The sequence below is a fragment of the Ambystoma mexicanum genome, chromosome 7q, assembly GCF_040938575.1.
Source record: "Ambystoma mexicanum isolate Mex_15411 chromosome 7q, UKY_AmexF1_1, whole genome shotgun sequence".
In the NCBI taxonomy this organism is placed as follows: domain Eukaryota; kingdom Metazoa; phylum Chordata; class Amphibia; order Caudata; family Ambystomatidae; genus Ambystoma; species Ambystoma mexicanum.
Genome location: NC_090941.1, coordinates 720,306,159 through 720,323,083, shown reverse-complemented (window position 1 = coordinate 720,323,083; position 16,925 = coordinate 720,306,159). Strand labels below are relative to the sequence as shown.

At 46.0% G+C, this 16,925-nt stretch overlaps 1 protein-coding gene across 3 annotated transcripts in view; it reads left to right on the top strand.

The window, feature by feature from the left end:
* Positions 1-16,925, top strand: part of MPHOSPH8 (M-phase phosphoprotein 8) — a 620,343-nt gene that overhangs the window by 477,868 nt on the left and 125,550 nt on the right. For all 3 annotated transcript variants that reach the window (XM_069639105.1, XM_069639103.1, XM_069639104.1), the window contains one exon: positions 5,588-5,715. In XM_069639105.1, the coding sequence (XP_069495206.1) occupies positions 5,588-5,715 (128 nt within the window). The remainder of the gene's footprint in view (positions 1-5,587; positions 5,716-16,925) is intronic.

Below are 16,925 nucleotides of genomic sequence, written 5' to 3'. Positions count from 1 at the left end.
TCGTACACGGGTGTTTCAGAGCGTGACTAGGCATGGGAGAACAACAAAAACGATCTTACTAGGCCCAGTGACATTGAGAACGCGCAAGTGCATGGGAAAGGGAAAAGTGAATGGAAGGGGGAGAGTGGAAAGTGCAGAGCAGAGCAGAGGAGAGCAGATAAATAATATAAAATAAAAAGAAAATGGAGGCAATAAACAATGGTAGTGCAGCCAGGCAAGTGCTGTGTTTAAGGCAGCAGACTGAGTAAGTCTGATAAGTGCAGAAAAAGAAAAGGAGAACATGGTGGTGGGGCTGTATGGGTACAGATACAGTCCCCAGCGCAAGGGGGCGCCAGGAGGGTGGCAGGGTGAGCAGGTACCTGGGCCCAGGGGACAGAGGGTGGCCAGGTGCACAGTGCCAAGAGAGCAGGTCAGCAGGGGAGAGGGGGAGCGAAGGCAGAAGCCAAGAGGAAGGTCTTGAGGTGCTTCTGGAACCAGAGATGGTTCTCCTCAAGTTTTAGAGTGGCAAGGAGGCTGTTCCAGAGGGAGGCCCCCGCCGAAGATAGAGATCTACCCCCAGCTCGTTTCTTTGAAAAACGATTGACCCGGAGGGAGTTGGAGGTAGAGGAGCGAAGAGCTCGAGAGGGGAGGTATTTGCGGAGGGATAGCTGAAGGTATTTTGGACCCAGGCCCCAGAAAGCCTTGTGGACAATGTAGAGGGTTTTGAATGTAATCCTTGCAGCCACTGGGAGCCACTGGAGATATTTTGGAGCTGGAGAGATACGATCCCAGGGCTTGAGGCCAAGGACAAGTCTCGCAGTACTGTTCTGGATAACTTGCAGAGGTCGGAGAGTAGAGGCAGGTAGATTTAGAAAGATGCTGTTACAGTAGTCCAACTTAAAGAGGAGTAGGGGAGTAGAACGCAATTACATGGTCAGTTGCCTTACAACTATAGACATGCTTCATGCAAGACATGTACATTTCAGTACTTTACAATATTTATTATGGTCTAGTGCCGAAAGGGGTCATAGAATGTGCTGGGTGTATATTTCAAGGATGTGGAGGAAGAATCAACCAAAAAGGCCCCATCTCTGTCCCCGCCGTCCCCAAACCCCGAAATTGGTATTTATTGAATGTTTGTGTTTCTTTGTTACCCATGTGAATACAATGTAAGTGTATATATGCTCCATGCCTAATCAGCCTTGACAAAGACATTTTGTCGAAACACATGTTGGCTGAAATATTGTAATGTTTGACTGTCGAGACCAATTGACAACAAATAATTATTACATTTCTATAATCCTCTAAATCACCTATGTTCACTTATCTGACGATTACTCAGGCTAGCGCAACAATCCAGACCCACCATCTCACTCTCAATGCTTATCGTTGGGGTGGGGAGTAGACCCTCAGCGTTCTGGATGTGCAGCAAGACGGATTATAAATTAGAACGTGAAGCGCGCTGCCAGTCAGATCTACTCCAGTAATTAAAACTTAATTTGTTTTATTGACTGGCAGCCAATGTAGCATCTTTAGCGCAGGAGTGATGTGGTCCCTTCGTGAGAGTTTGAGGAGAAGTATGGCCGCTGCATTCTCTGTACATTGCAGTTTCTTCAGTAGATGATCGACCATTCTGAGGTATCGGCTGCTGGCGTAGTCTATCCTGGACATGATGAGGGAGATGATGGCCAGTGTTTTTGTGCGTGAAGGAGAGGAATGGTAGCATCTTTTTGGTTGTGTGCAGGTGGAAGTAGCAATTTTTGAATATCGCATTTACTTGTAGTTCAAGGGTTAGCTCATTGTCAAAAACCTGAGAATCCGAATGGACAATTGTGGGTGGTGTGGGCGCCGTTCCTAGTTCTGTGGGCCTTGGGATGTACTGGTTGGTTCCTTTGTTTTTGCATGAGACCATGATTTCTTTCTTGCGTGGGTTGACTGAGGGGCTGTTTGTGTTCATCCATTCGTAGAGTTCTTTGAGATAGTCTATCTTGTACATCTTTGATCTTGTAGAGGATTTGAGTGTCATCTGCATAGTTGTAGCAGGTGAAGCCGTGTCTTTTAATGAGGTTGATTAGTTGGGGTAATGTAAATGCTAAAGAATGGGGATAGGGAGGATCCTTGTGGTACTCCCACACGTGGTGTCCCGTGGCGCAGATTTGAATGGTTTTATCCATATCGTTCTTTCAGATGGGAAAGACTTAATTCAGAGCAGCGCCATGTCGCTGCAGAGAGGTAGAGTAGTATCAGTGCCAAGTTTGTGTTGGAATCTGTGTTGGTCTTTAGGTCATCCCAGATACAGAGAAGTGCTGTCTCTGTCACTCTCATGGGTCTGAACCTGACTTGTGCCTGTTCCAATAGTTGGTGGTTTTCTGTGTGTTCCATTGTTTGTTCTTAGGCATAGGTCTCTAGTATTGTTGCCGGATAGGGAATGTTTTAATCGGTCTGTAGTTAGAGAGGTCTTCCACATCGCCCGTTTTATCCTTGAGTGGTTTGATGTACACAGATTTGAAAGCCTGTGGCACTCTTCCCCATTGAGAGCAATTGGTTCAAGAGGTTTCTGTGGCATTCGAATGGTGTGCCCTGTGTAAAGGATTGATTTATAGTTGTCTGGTGGGCGCGGGTCCATTGGGGAGCCTGCCTTGTTGCTTTGTTTCACCAGCTTGAGGAATTTCTCTCCCTGATTTTTGGTGTTCTGTGGTTCTATGGTAGGTGGGGCATGGTCTCATTGATCGGTCTGCTTTGTATGATCTGATGTATGCCAGTGATTTTATTTTTAAAGTGGTCTGAGAGATCATTGCATAGTTTTTTGTGAAGGTACCAGTGTTATATCCAGGTGGATTTGTCATATCATTTACGATGTGGAATAGTTCTTTTTGGGTGTTGGTGGCTTTTGTGATTCTTTTGTCATAGTATTTCTTTTTGGCTTTGAGTTTCCTTTTTGTATGCTCAGATTTTCTTTTGATAGTTTATTATTGGTGGTCGTAAATTGTTCTGTTGAGTGATCCGTCGCGAGGTATGGTGTTGGGTATAAAGATGTTTGCCTTCTTTTACAGTTTGTCCGATTTTCTGTCATGCTTGTGTTCCATTACTGTGTCTGTTGGCGTGGTGCTATTTGATATATTCTTTCTCCTAGTTGTCTCTTGCATCGTCCCGTTCTGTGACGTGGCATATTGTGGTCCTTTGAAATCTTCTAGTTTAATGAGTTTGAGTTGTTGTGTTTGGGTTGCAGGGACTCTTGCCCATCCGCAGCAGTTTCCCCGAGTTTTGTTGGGTTGTAGTTGTCCTTCAGCTTCTGTGTGGTTTTTAGCAGGCTATGGTTGTGGAGGTGGGGGCAATGTTGAGGGGGTAGGGGGTGTCTTACTGTGTGGACTTTCTCATTCCTCCTAGCTATCCCTAGCAACCCTTACATTCTTAGTATTGTGAGGGTGATGGAGCACTTAAGGTTGCAGTCGCTTACTATGCAGAGACTTAGTCCCACAGGTGTTCCACTCGGGGCACAGCTGTAATGCTGGAGAGAGGCTCATGTGGGATCCCGCAGAGGCGCAGTGGAGCACCCAGAGCTGGGAACACAGTGCTGGATGGAGTGGAGGATGTCTAGATTCCTGGATAGAGGGGGGGGGAGCACTTACATTTCAAACACCTCAGCAAATGCAAAGCACCCAGATTTGCGATTCCTGGCTAGGGGGGAAAATGCATTTTCAAATATGGGCCAGTGGAACAAAGACCCAGATTGAGGACACAGCAGTAACGCCTAGATTTGGGATACCTGGCAACTGGGTGAATTAAGAACACAACAGTGAAAACGGTAACACCTCGATCTAGATTTGGGATACCTGGCAGGTGGGGCACGTGGCCAGTCAGAGAAAAGCCCAAATATGGCTAACAGTCTGCCTAAATGCCAGATGTGTGCTGAAAAAGTGAAACACAGATGACTCTAAAAAGGAATGGAGGAAAGCAGGACTCCATAAAATAAAGTAAAACGCAAAGATTATGGGTCCCACTATCAGAGCAAGAAATAATGAATGGGGGGACAGAGGGTGGTTCCGACATTCTGCTGGACTTGTTTCTTGTTCTGCTGAAAGTGCTGGGGGGTCTCACTAGAAGAGCGGATTAAGCATAAAACTGATAAATCTCCCTAACAGAGGGGAGGTTCATAACCATCCAGGAACTAGACCACTGCACTGCATATTGCGAGGTTGTACGGGATTTCCTATTTGCAGTTAGAGTGTGGTGACTGCAGAAAAATGGAAACTGGAGATTTAGAGAGCCTACGTCGACGGAGAAAACACTCGACACACAGATGGGATCGAAGGGACTAATAGCAAGACTTAATGCAGGGATGGTTGAGGCCAGGGGGCATGAGATTGACAGCCTAAGAGCCAAATGGGTAAAAGACCTGGGAAGGGAAGTAGACAATCCACTATGGGAATGATGTGTAGAAGGGTCTATAAAACATCAATCTCCTGTCAGTATAAGCAGCATGGGGTGAAATTATTGCATAGATGACGGTATTATCTGGTTTGGCTGTCCAAGAGGTTTCCCTCTGTGAGTCCAAATTGCTGGCAAGGATGTGCGGAGCATGTAACATACTGGCACATGTGGTGGCCTTTGAAAGGGCAAAGGTGTATTGGACTGAAGTACTGGGGTGAATCGAGAGGGTCGGAAGACATAGAAGTATTGATCCTTGTGATGGTCCTTTTTGCTTTAGAAGAGTTTGAGGAGGGTTGGAGGACATTGCCGCCTATGGCTCATTGTATGTTGCTGGCGGCACGGGCATGTCTGGTAATATGTTGGGAGAGAGAGTACCTCCCCCCGGAAAGGGAAGGGGTTTTGAAAGCTAAAGAGATATATATTTAGTGGAGATCGTTACATCACAATTGCATGGCAAGAAGTCCGCATTGAGGGAGGAATGGTCCACCATTTTTGCATACCAACGAGACTCGGTCAGTTCCTGGGGATTGAAGTGGGGAGTGATGATGGGAAACGTGCGGGAGGGGTCGAACAATCCCCTCCCTTGTGTTTAGAAGTGGATGCTATAATATGCTCAGTGTGTTAAGTTACACGTTCTTCGTATTAGGGAATTATGGTAGTGGTCTAATAACAGCTCATAGTAATAAGTATAATTATTGAGTTTATCTGCATCTAGGGTAGTGGGGGGGAGGAAAGTGTTTTGTAATGTAATATTGGGCATGCGTTTGTTCTGATTTTGGACCTTTTTGTTTATACACATTGGGGGAAGAAAAGTGAAACAAATTCAATAAAACAAATAATAATTTTCATACCCTGAACCAAAGTGCCATCTTTGCTCTGAAGTGCAGCATTATTTTTGTCATGCTCCTAGTCTTGATTACAAATGCAAGGTTGCTCTTCCTTTTCTCACTATCCACCGCAGAACTGTTACAGGTAAGAACATTTTCTTGATTTGATTTTTCAAATTACTATCAACGTATACTGCGAAAATGAAGTTGCATGTAATAAACGTTTAATCTAATTTGTTACAGCTTCAGACGTATGCTGAATGTAGCCAAAATGTTCAATTTGCAGCCATCTATTAAGTTCTTTGGTTCCTGAAATATTTTTAGTGATGTTTCAAATTGTTTTATTACAGGATCTGGAATTCTTCTGTTTGTATTTCATGCAAACTTTTTTGGCAAAGATGTAGTTGCGCGACTCTGTGGACCCTGCAGTGTGCAAGCTGTCGTTTTAAATGATAAGTTCCAGCTTCCTGTCTTTTTGGTAATTTTCTTATTTTATGTATTCATCTAGTTTCTCCATCTTTGTTCATTTGAAAATGATAATTATTAGGTGTTAAAGGAAAATAAAAGAGGGATCAAAAACTTACAGATCTGAGTGACAGGCCACCGAGTCATGGAGATCTGAGGAAGAGGTGCACCTCCCAAATCCTCGATGAGAGACGATTGAGAAGAGTGAAAGGACACAGCTGGGAAAAGGGTTTGGATGTGTAGCAAGGAAAGGTTCTGGAGTGGGGAGCAAAGATGGACTTGGGAAGGGGTCCAGAATAGATCAGGAGCACACTGGACAGCAAGAAATGGATCTGAAATAAAGGGAGGAGCTAGGAGAGTAAGGCAGGACCTACTTGGTGTACGGATGGCCTGCCTCCCCGCTCTTCCCAATTTTAACTACAGCCACCCATTCTAAAGTAGAGGAAAAGCAATAAGTGTTTGTCAGTTTTACATTCAGATGCCGCTCACCTAAAGGCAGAGTACACACTAACCAACAAATACACCTATGGCCAATACCTGAAAATCCATATTGTTTAACACAACAGTAAGTTTACTTACGTCTATGTGCAATGCCCTTTTCAGGGCAATGCCTACACACTGGCTCAAACGTCCACAAAGCATCTATACCAAGAAGTCTACAAACTGACCCGTTAGCCTGCCTCTGATTCAAACTCAGAATTTGAAAACCCAGCTGAAAAATTGAGTCAAACTTTCACCTTTAACAAATAAAAATTAAATACAAATAAAATGTGTTCAGAAAATATGCAGCCAGCGAGCAAAATTAGAGAAGATGTACTTTGTTTTTGTTCCTTATGGCCATGTGGTTGATGAATCCTCAAAAGAAAAGTGCACATTAAAGTGATTTTGCCATATTTCATTGGTAGGAACCAAATGTTGGTGCTTGTGCAAACCACAATTTCTATGAAAAACCTAATATTGCCAGACACGGAGTGTTTAAGATTTTATTTATAGCCTATGTTACACACCCAAACCCGGAGGTATCACAGCATTGGTTACATAGGCATACTTATCTGGTTACAGAGGAGGTTAAATACAGTTTGGTTACAGCATTTGTTATCATACAATCAACATAGTTCAGGAGAGATAATGGTTACAGTACCGGCCTAGGCATTTCTAAATGCGATCCTACTGGTTAGAATTTGTGGAATAGCCACGTTTTGATCAGCCTCTTGACGCAGGGGTGGGAGAGCTCATTTCTGATGTTCAGGGGAGGGAGTTCCAGATTTTCAGAGTCGCTATGGGGAAGCTTCCCCTTTTACCCCCCTCTCCGCCATTGATTTCTTGAATGTGGGGATGAAGGGGTGTGTGCTAGTGCCTGATCTAGATGGTCTAATTGAATTTTAGTGGGTATAGTGGGGTCCAGAGATGGTTTTTTCAGGAGTGGAGTAACCCAGGCTTCTTTGATAATGGCGGGGACCGAGTTGGAAGTGAAGGATGCATTTATGAATTTGGTAATGATGGGGCTAGAGTGGGGGGCACAGAGTTTGACTAGGCGAGCAGTGAAGCTGTCTCCTTTGCAGTTGGAGGGTCTCAGCTTGGAAATGGTGTTCGGGACCTGGTCTTGGGAGACGGTGGTAAAGTTGGTGGCTGTTGTGTCCTTACCGGCGATGGTAGCGAGGGAATGCATGCTTTTACTGGCCACTAGTTTTCTTTTTGCTAGTATTTTCTCTTGTAATGTGCCGATTTTGGCGTTTAGTGCATTCTGGATGGTGGTGCACCAGGCTTTGCTAGAGTTAATGGGGTGTAGGAGGGGATGGGTGCTTCCAGCTCTCTTAGAATAGTAAATAACTCTTAACTGTTAGAAGCAGCATTGTTTATGTGTATGTTCAAGGAATTTGCTTTGTGGGTTTTAACTGCTGATTTACAGTTTCTATTTGCCGGCTGGAGATCATTAATGGAATCTGCGGTCAGGTTCTTTTTAGATAGATGTTCTAAGGCTTTTATTTCGTCTAAGGACAATGAGCTCTTCATTGAACCAAAAATTACTTTGTTTGGTGCTGCACAGGATTTTAGATTTGTGTGAGGCTACTTCATCAATGGGGGATTTCATACAGGTATGGTAGATCAGGGAGATGCTATCTGGGTTGATGTTTGATATTGTACGTCTCTCGTGCATTGGACAAAACACGGAAAAGATTTTCTACTGTAAGTTTGTGGGTGTTTCTCACCATAATGGGGCTGGGTGAGGGATGGGGTGCACCCTAAATATTCGGTGTCAATATGTTGAAGCAAATCGAGTAGTGATCTGCCCATGTCATTTCGGAGATGCATTCTATTGATAGATTAATGTTTAATGTTATGATCCAGTCCAAGATTCTGCCTTTAGAATGGATAGGGGTATTAACAATTTGTGTAAACTGCATTTTTTGTAGGGCCGTGTGGAAGGCAGTGGCTTTATGGTCCAGAGGGTCATTGAAACCAAGGTTGATGTCACCTAGGATAATACATTTGGTATTGGGTTTAAGGAGGGGGTTGATGAGTAAGAGAATGTCTGATTCGTGGTGGTTGGTGTTATTCGGTGCTCTGAAAATAAGGAAGTTGAAGGTAGTTTCGGGGTCGGTGGTAAGTTTGAGTAAGAGAAGTTTGTAACCGGCTATTGTGCAGGATCTGAACTGCATTGATATTTTTGCAACAATAGCTACTTCTCCTTCTGTAGTATCTAGGCGGTCAGCCCTACGGATGACAGTCGGGATGGCTCTCCAGAGCCAGTAGGGGGGGGCCACAAGCTTGATGTAACCAAGTTTCTCTGACTACTAGGAAGTCTAGATGTCGGTCTAGGAGTAGGTCATGTATTTCAATAGCATGCACTCCTAGAGATCGCACATTTAATAGGGCGCCTTTGAGGTTGGTGTTGGGTTCTGGGGTGGGGCCTTATGAGATCTGGATAGGTGGTGGTGTGGGAGCTGCGGAGGGGCTGTGCCTTCAGTTGAATGGGGTCTTGGTCGTGCTGTGGTGTGGGAGCAGCATAGATCTGCTCCTTGGGCTGGGTGGTGTGTGGGTGGGTAGGAGAGGGGTTAACCCACCCTTTGCAAGCTGGCGGGGGTGATGCAGGTAGGTGTGTGCAGATAATCTCATTAGCCTGGTGATCCCTAGAATAGGGCGGGTGGTGGAAGGTACGGGAACTGGTGTTCTTGAGCTAAGGGGTTCTCAGCGTGAATTGCTAGGCATTGGCCGAAGATCTGAATACAGTGGTGGGTATGGTGGGGACCAGTGTTTCTACAAGGATTGATTGGACTTGTGGTGTTGGTAGCACTTTAGAATTTCTTATAAAATTAGAATTTCTTTTTGATCTCCTCAAAACAAAAAACATTTTTTTAAACAAAAGTACATCTTTAGCATTCTAATAGACCTGTGCAAGTTATCGGACCAATAAATAGCTTTAATAGCATTGATAGGTTGTCCTTCAGATCTCTGCAACTATTTTGACAGCAGGGGGTGCTGTGCAGCATTGGCATGTACGGTTCACCCTCGAGGTGGGACGTTACTTTGGCATAAATAGCTTACACTGAACCCATGACCTTGGTTCTTTTTTTTCCGCATTCTGAGCACACTTTTCGCAACATTCACATCGCACCTTAGAATTTATTTTTGACATGCTTTTTAAACCTAGACTTTGTCTTGAATCTTGACCCCAAAACTGTCTGGTTTTGAAAGATGTGAATTGTCACGCTAAGATGTTGCTGACGGATACTCGGAGGATATGCCTTTGGTGTCAGTACCGCACACCAAATAGCCGACTGTGGCTCGTGTCAAAACAACTCCAAAGCCGTCAAAAGGGAGATTATAAGACCTTGCTTTTGAGCATTCAACGTCCAAATTGCCCACCACTACCCTGTCGAAATGAAAATTAACCCAAGGTAGGATCTCCAAGGTGACTGGCAAGTCCCTGGAGAGACCCAAGAAAAGGGCTAAAAAAAAACACCAGAAGAGGTCACATTCACAAAGCGAATCCCACCATTCTTCTTTGTCTTCTTCTTTTTTTTTAACTTTATTTATTGATTGTAGGTCACGACACTGCAGCAGCACGATGAAAACAAACCTATAAAACAAAAATGAGTACTTGCCTAACGCAGCATACCATGCACTTTACAAATTCAAAATAATAATTAGGGCCGTGGAGAGCCTTCCTCATTTGAGATCATTTCACAGGGGTATATTCTGAACAGAGTCCAAATGTCTTTTGGTCGACTGGTTCTAGGTAATGTCAATACATATTGTTCCTCACACTCGTTCACACAGGCAAGTTCTTTAAGAAAGTGGTCAATGCGAGGCGCATGTGGACTTTCCAATTCTGAAGTATACATTTTTTGGCCACTGCACAGGTCACATTAAATTGTCTTTTTGGCCGGCGTATAATGTAGTTTATTCAATACTTTGAACTATATTAAGCAAAGTACAGCGTTAATTGATACTGACTTGGACAATGCACAATATTTCAACCATTTCTCATCTTCGATTGTAGCCCCCATGTCTGCCTCCCAGGAGAAACCGTGTTAAGTGAAGGTGTATGTTTTTGTATTAAAGCGTATAATTTAGAAACACTTGCTCCAGTCTGTGAGGACAGGGATCAGAGGCATTCATGTGATGTTGGTTCATCTGGGAACAGAGGCCATTTCGCTCTTAATGCCATCTTCATGCAGTGGTATTGGAGCATTTTGAGCTGCCCTCCTCCCACAGTAGCTATAAAATCTTCCTGAGTGACAAATTTCCCATTAGGAAACATATCCCGCATTTTTATTTCCCTATTGATACCACATCCTCTGCATGTCTGTCCAATGATGGCAAAATACCGGGAAAATTCCACAAAGGAGTGTCTGAATCATAGGGTGTCTCTATTCGCAACCTTCTGCAGATCATAGACCAGGCATGGACTGTCGTACTAACAGGGTCAAATTTACATGCATCCTTGTGTTGTGTTTTAAATAAGATTGAACGTAGGTCGGTCGGGAGTACAGAACAGCGTCTTTGTCTTCTTTGAAAAAGAAAGAGAAGACATAGGCACTCGATCTGTACTGACTCTTCGCCTGACAGACTAGTACGTTTCCCATCAAAATCTTACTCGTCAGAAGAACTTGAAGAATTCAGTATGAAAATTATAGTGTTTGAGAAAGCGGCCACTTTGGATCTTAAAAAGAAATATGGAGGCCTGATAAAGACTTCAGGGACTCCCACAAACACACTCATCCAAAGTTGACCTTAAAGATTTTTCTAGCAGCATTAACATCACCGATCACTGCAACTCCTTGGGCACCGCGCCATGTCATGGCAGCGCCCTCTTCGAGAGTCCTGCCGACCTAGCCGTCGCAATATGCCCCAGTCGAAGATCTTATTTCATTCTGTCATTTCCAAACATTTTGTTTTAGAACTGAGGCAAAATATACTTTGTTTCAAACTGTTTAGCACCTCAAGCACTACTGAGAAATGTATCTTGGCGGAAACATGGATGGCAGAGCTTGACTCTGACCTAAAGACCCCAGTGGACTTGAAATCTCCTAGGAGGTTGAATTCGCTCAACCAGACCCTTATGCATGCCAAAATGTTTCTTATGGAAAAGTCATGGCTAGGCCATCGGAGGTCTTACGGGGATGTCCTCCAGTGAAATGTGTTTCTTAATATAATTTTACGGACAGCCTGTGCAAGGGCCCTATCTAAAGGGTCCAGTCCTTCCATTTCATGCAGCCCATAGGGATCCACTTTTAGAGCATTGGAAGAAACCCTACTTAGCACCATTAGTACCTTAAGACTTAGGATCTGTGGAGCGAGATTTATATTTTCTTACTGACGTTTTATCAAAGCACCCCTGTCTTTGTGAGGCATGCAGGCTGCTTCTTCGGGTGCAGTAACAAGTGCTACTCCTCTTTTTCCCCAGACTGGGATGACAAAAGATAAATTGCTCTCTTAAAAAGATTTTCGCCTTGGGAAGTATGGCCTTAAAGGCTATAAATGTCTCCTGTGCCAAATATACTTGCACCTTTTGGGCAGTAGATCCTATTCCTGAGGGGGACATTAGATGATTTTAAAGAGCTTGTGTCAGATGGAAAAGAGGCAGTGTGCCAGGCACTGCTATCAAGGTTCTAGACCGCAGACTATTGGGTAGAGCCATGGGCACGAATTCGATACAACAAAGATTTTCGTGGTTAAAGCCTTGTATGGCACCAGCTGTCCATGCAGGATTACTTGACATACCCTTGTTGGAATGCATCTTTTCGTCCAAAGGTGGACCATAACCTTGAAAATTTCAAGGCAGCAGTGCACTAACAGCCAACGTAATCCACGATGCAGGGCGTGGAGAGTCAAGCCCTATTGCTACCTCAGCTCGTTTACTCAGAGAACAAGCTCAAACTCCTCATCGGAAGGGGCAGAAAATGTCTGCCAGGCCAACCAGAGGAAGAGGTGGAAAATCCTATCAACCAGCCACTGTTCCATCGGGATCTACAACGCCACCAAAACCACTTTGACCGATTCTCCCAATCTCTTCCAGTAGAGGGAGTTTGGACCAATATTCCAAAGAATGGTGGGGCATTACTTCTGATGCCTAGCGTGACCCAAGGTACTGCCTCCCATTTCTTCACACACACACACCTCCACACCCCTTTTCAGATTCCAATTCCGCTACACCAGCAGGCGATTGTTTCCATGCTCAAGTAAGGTGCCATAGAAATGGTGCTTCAAGTGGATAGGATTTTGGTATAGTATTCCCTTTTCTTCCTGGTACCGGAAAAGGTTGGGGGACTGCGTCCCATCTTGGATCTGAGGCCCTTGATCAAGCTCCTCATGAAGGTCAAATTCAAGATATTAACACCCGCAAATCCTCCTGGCACCTGTATCTCCATGACCTGTCATTCGACCTCCAGCAGGATTATTTCTATGTGCCTATACTTCCCAATTGCAGAGTATCAGAGGTTTATGATTGGGAGGTCCCACTATGTTTTAGGTCCAGCCCTTTCGGGCTCGCCTCCGCTCAGATCTTCACCAAGTTGCTGGTGATGGGGTCACCCAGTATAAGTAGAGGGGGATTTGTGTCTCCCCTTACCTGGCCCTCCCAAGGTTTCTCTCGGGATCAGGGCTTTGCACATTCACCAGATGGACATGAAATTCCAGAAGGCCCCATATTGCGGGCCCTGGACTTCCTACGTTTGCTGGGTCTCATGGCATCCTGTGTATATATCTGGTGCCAGAGGCCTGACTTGGAATGAGGACACTTCAGTGGGCCCTCAGATCTGTGGTCAGTTCTCAGGCAGCATGACAGGCCAACTTAATGTCGGGAACGGTGTTGCACAGGACATCCTGTTGTGGGCCCACAGAGAAAACTGTATTGCAGGAGAACCATTTTGGCAACTGTGGCCAGGGGTGACTGTGGTTACAGACTGTGATGCTGGAAATGCATTGGGAGGAACAGGCCCTCCTCATCCCTGTCCCACTCCTTCCCTGAATGTGTTTTTCTGCATGTTTCTGTCACAAGAGTCCAGACTGGACCTCTGGCAGTGCAGCTCTTCATTTCTATTATTGGTGAGCAAGACACATGGGGATACCTCCATGACGCCAATGGATAAGGGTGCCCCCTAGTGATTTTTTGGACACCTATGTGTTGCAGTGGCCCTGGGGCTACTCCATTTTTGGATACCCAGGCCCTGCTATAGGATTCAATGTATTCCTGAACAAAGGCAAGATGTCCACTGTAAGCCACATGGCTTTCTGCCTTTCCCTCTCGTTTCTCAAAGCCCTGAGAAACGCTGGCGCTCTTTCCCCCTTCCGCCCAACATTCAATCAGGGGGAAGGACCATATTTGGCTCTAATAGTCCTACTACACTAGTAGGAGCCTTCCCAGGGACTGCTTGTTTTGGCTACACCCTACGGGTGGCACCTGAATGAATAGAGAAGAGTCAGTTCACATTCTGTGTTGTGGGTGTCTAGTTTTGGTTGTGTGACACAATGCCTGTGGTCTGCCTGAGCCTGCCCTGTCGGAAAACCGGAGTAAATGAAGTGTCTAGGTTTGGATGAATTACCTGAATGCCTGTGAGCCTGGTTGGATGATGAATACCCTAGTGTCTATCTCAGCCTAAGTGAATAGGGGGATTTGTATGCAACATAAGACCCCTCACTTATCTCTGTCGGAAGCTGCAAGTCAAAACCAGAAGTCAGAAGCCTGTAGCCTGTATCCTGTATCCTGAATCCAGCTGGAGGAGTAAGTCTGTGGGTGCAAATCTTAAAGACATCCAAAGGCTCCTATGCTGATTCAAGGACTGATTAAGAGAGGGCCTGGACAGGCAACCTCTTCCCGTAGCTGCGAGGGGACATCATGCAACTACTGTTCTTCACCCGAAGTGTGGAAACCAGTCCCACGTGCCTGCTGTTTTGCACAGGTATCTTGGTGGGTCCAGAAGAAGTGACCGGACATCTTGTGCCCAAGAAGTCCACCAGCATCGTCCTGTGTCGGGGGGGCTGTCACTAACCAGCAGAAAGCCTGACTGCTGTGTATCACCCAGAAGAGGGGTTACCCTGGCATAGTGCCACTCGACACCCAGAGCTTGCCAAGTTTCAACCGACAATGGCACTGCTGCCACATCTGTCTGAGGAAGTCGTGTTGATGCCTGCAGAGAAGTGCCCGGCAGTGGGTCTCCCGCCATTCGGAACTGAAGAACGAGTCCAGATGGTCCAAACTTGGTGGTGGCTTGCAGAGAAGTCCAGGGCTCGAGTCCTAGTCGCCAGAAGCCATCCGGTCGTCTGTGCTGCAGCTACAGCACTGAAGAACCGAAGGGTGGCCAACCTGCGAATTACCAAAACCTGACGCCTACTCCTGTTCACTGCACCCATCACCACCTAAGGTCATAGACAAAAACCAAAGGACTCATCCTCCTCGCCCAAGTCTTGTCGATGTCCACAGCCAGTTTCAGCTTCTTTGTAGGACAGCTGGTGTAGCAACCAGACCAAGTAGACCACCATGACAGACCTCCGCTGCTGCCTTTCCGACACTGCTCTCCTGCTCGACAGCCACAACCCAGTTACTTCTTCCAGATGAGGTCCATCGTCGAGTAAAGCTGAGAAACTCCACCACTTTGCTTTCCAAGGCACCCACAGTACTGTGACGAGGAAGAGGGGATTGCTCCCCTAGGGTCCATTCAAGGGCCCTAGACTAATCTTGGACCCGGCTCTCCAGTTGTTTCCCAGGTACTTTGGGGGTGGTGGGATATGTAGAAACAAAAACAGACTGTTAATGAACACTTAAGGACTGGGCATTTACACAAATGCAAAGTATAACTTACCTTTTCTTACTGGTGCCTGGGTGAGGGGGGGGGTGGGTGGGGGTTATCTCCACACAGGCTGGCCTTTTTACTCTGAAAAGTATTCTGCCAGTGTTTTAAAGTATTACCTGCATTTCTACATTTATATATGTGGGGTTAAACAGCGTTTAGTAATTTTAATGGTTTTTAATAACTGTTACCAGTTGTGCATTATTGCTGAACTAAGAATAATTGTAGTACCACATGGTACTGTATATATGCGAGTAAAATTTCGTAGTACCAAGTGAGTCGTCTTTGTTTGTATATATCCACTTAACTTTTATCCCTTAATAAAAACTTTGTTAGCATGTAACATAGTGGGTAGACAATCCTTTGTGGGGGATTGGGGATTCACTGTACCCAAAAACCAGTCTGCATTACCTCCCTTGAGTGTCAGCCTGGTTGCTCATCCATTGTTATCATTAGAGAGCCTTGGCTAGGGTGCCTCTGTACCTCTGTACCCAATCATATAGTGTGTACTATCACAGACAACCCCTGGCAGTCTTTACACGGATGCCTCCTTGAAGGGCTGGGGCTCGCACCTGAATGAGTGGGTATTGAGCGGGTTGTCTCTGGCAGAGACGCAACTCATACACCTGTTCTGTTGGAGCCGTGGGCCATCAGACTGGTGCTGATGGTATTTTTGCCTTCGATACGGGGAAGACTGTCCCGATCATTACTGACAACATGATTGCCATGCACTTTCTCAAAAGAGGAGTGGTTTCACCCTCCATGTGCAGGGAGGCAATGCATCTCTGGTTCTGTGCGCTACAGAACAGGATCTCCTTGTTGGCAGTCTACCTAGCTGGGACAGATAACACGACAGTAGATGCCCTGAGTAGGCATATCTTGGCCTCCCACAAGTGGGAGTGGTGCTGGGATGTTTTTTGGAGATATTCATCCTCTGGGAGCTTTAATTGGATCTGTTCACATCCAGTTACAATAGGAAGTGTGAGATGTTCTGCTTTGGGGAATTTACCCCCTGAGCGGAGCACCAGGGGATGTATTTGTGGTGGAATGGAATCTTCCACTTCGACTGGATTGTGTCCTCCAACGTATTCCACATCTTTGACATGTAATGTCCACAGCTGTGCACTTCAGAAACTTTTTCGGCAGAGGGCGTCCTGCGTCAATGGCGTTGGGTCGATTTCCCTGGAAGGCCTCCGTCGAGGGCGACATCACTGGATGTTATAAATAGGATGCATGGTGCCCGTAACCTCAGTTCTGTTCTTTCTGCAAACGTGTTTGCTTTGATAACTCGGCGCGCCTTGTGTATTCTTCGTGGAGAATGTCTTCCTCTTCGACCCCTCCGACTCTGCGGTCTGGCTTCAAGACATGCTGGGACTGCAAGTCTAAAATGTCGATCACCGACCCGCATCGCATTTGTTTGTGGTGCTTATGCGAAAGTCATGACACCGACTGTTCTAAATGCCAGTCGCTGACTGCTAAGGCCTTGCGGGAGCGAAAGCTTCAGGTAGGTAGGAGTACCAAACCAAGTAAATCTAAAAGTAAATCCAAGTCCAAGGGTATATCCACCGCCGATTCGAGGGGTGTCTCTCCGCGTTGGAAGAAGTGGTTCCCGCCATTCGTCCTCCTCGTCCCCGCTTTCTAGGAAGCGCCGTCACCGGTCGCCTTCCCCGTCCTCCTTTGAAGATGCCGCTGCAAGCAAAGTGGCTTGCCCGACTAAGTCCTCGACCCCGGAGGAATGGGCTGCTTTTTGGGAGCAGATGTTGGCGATTTTCCAATTGCAGTGCACAGTTCTGTCCACGCCTTCTGACGAAGTCGGCAAGGAACGGTCTCGATCCGTGGCTCGCACGCCTTTGGGCTTGGGTCCTCGGCGCGATCATCATCGGGAACCTTTGCGGTCCCGTCCGGACAAGGCTCTGGATGGTCGCAAGAG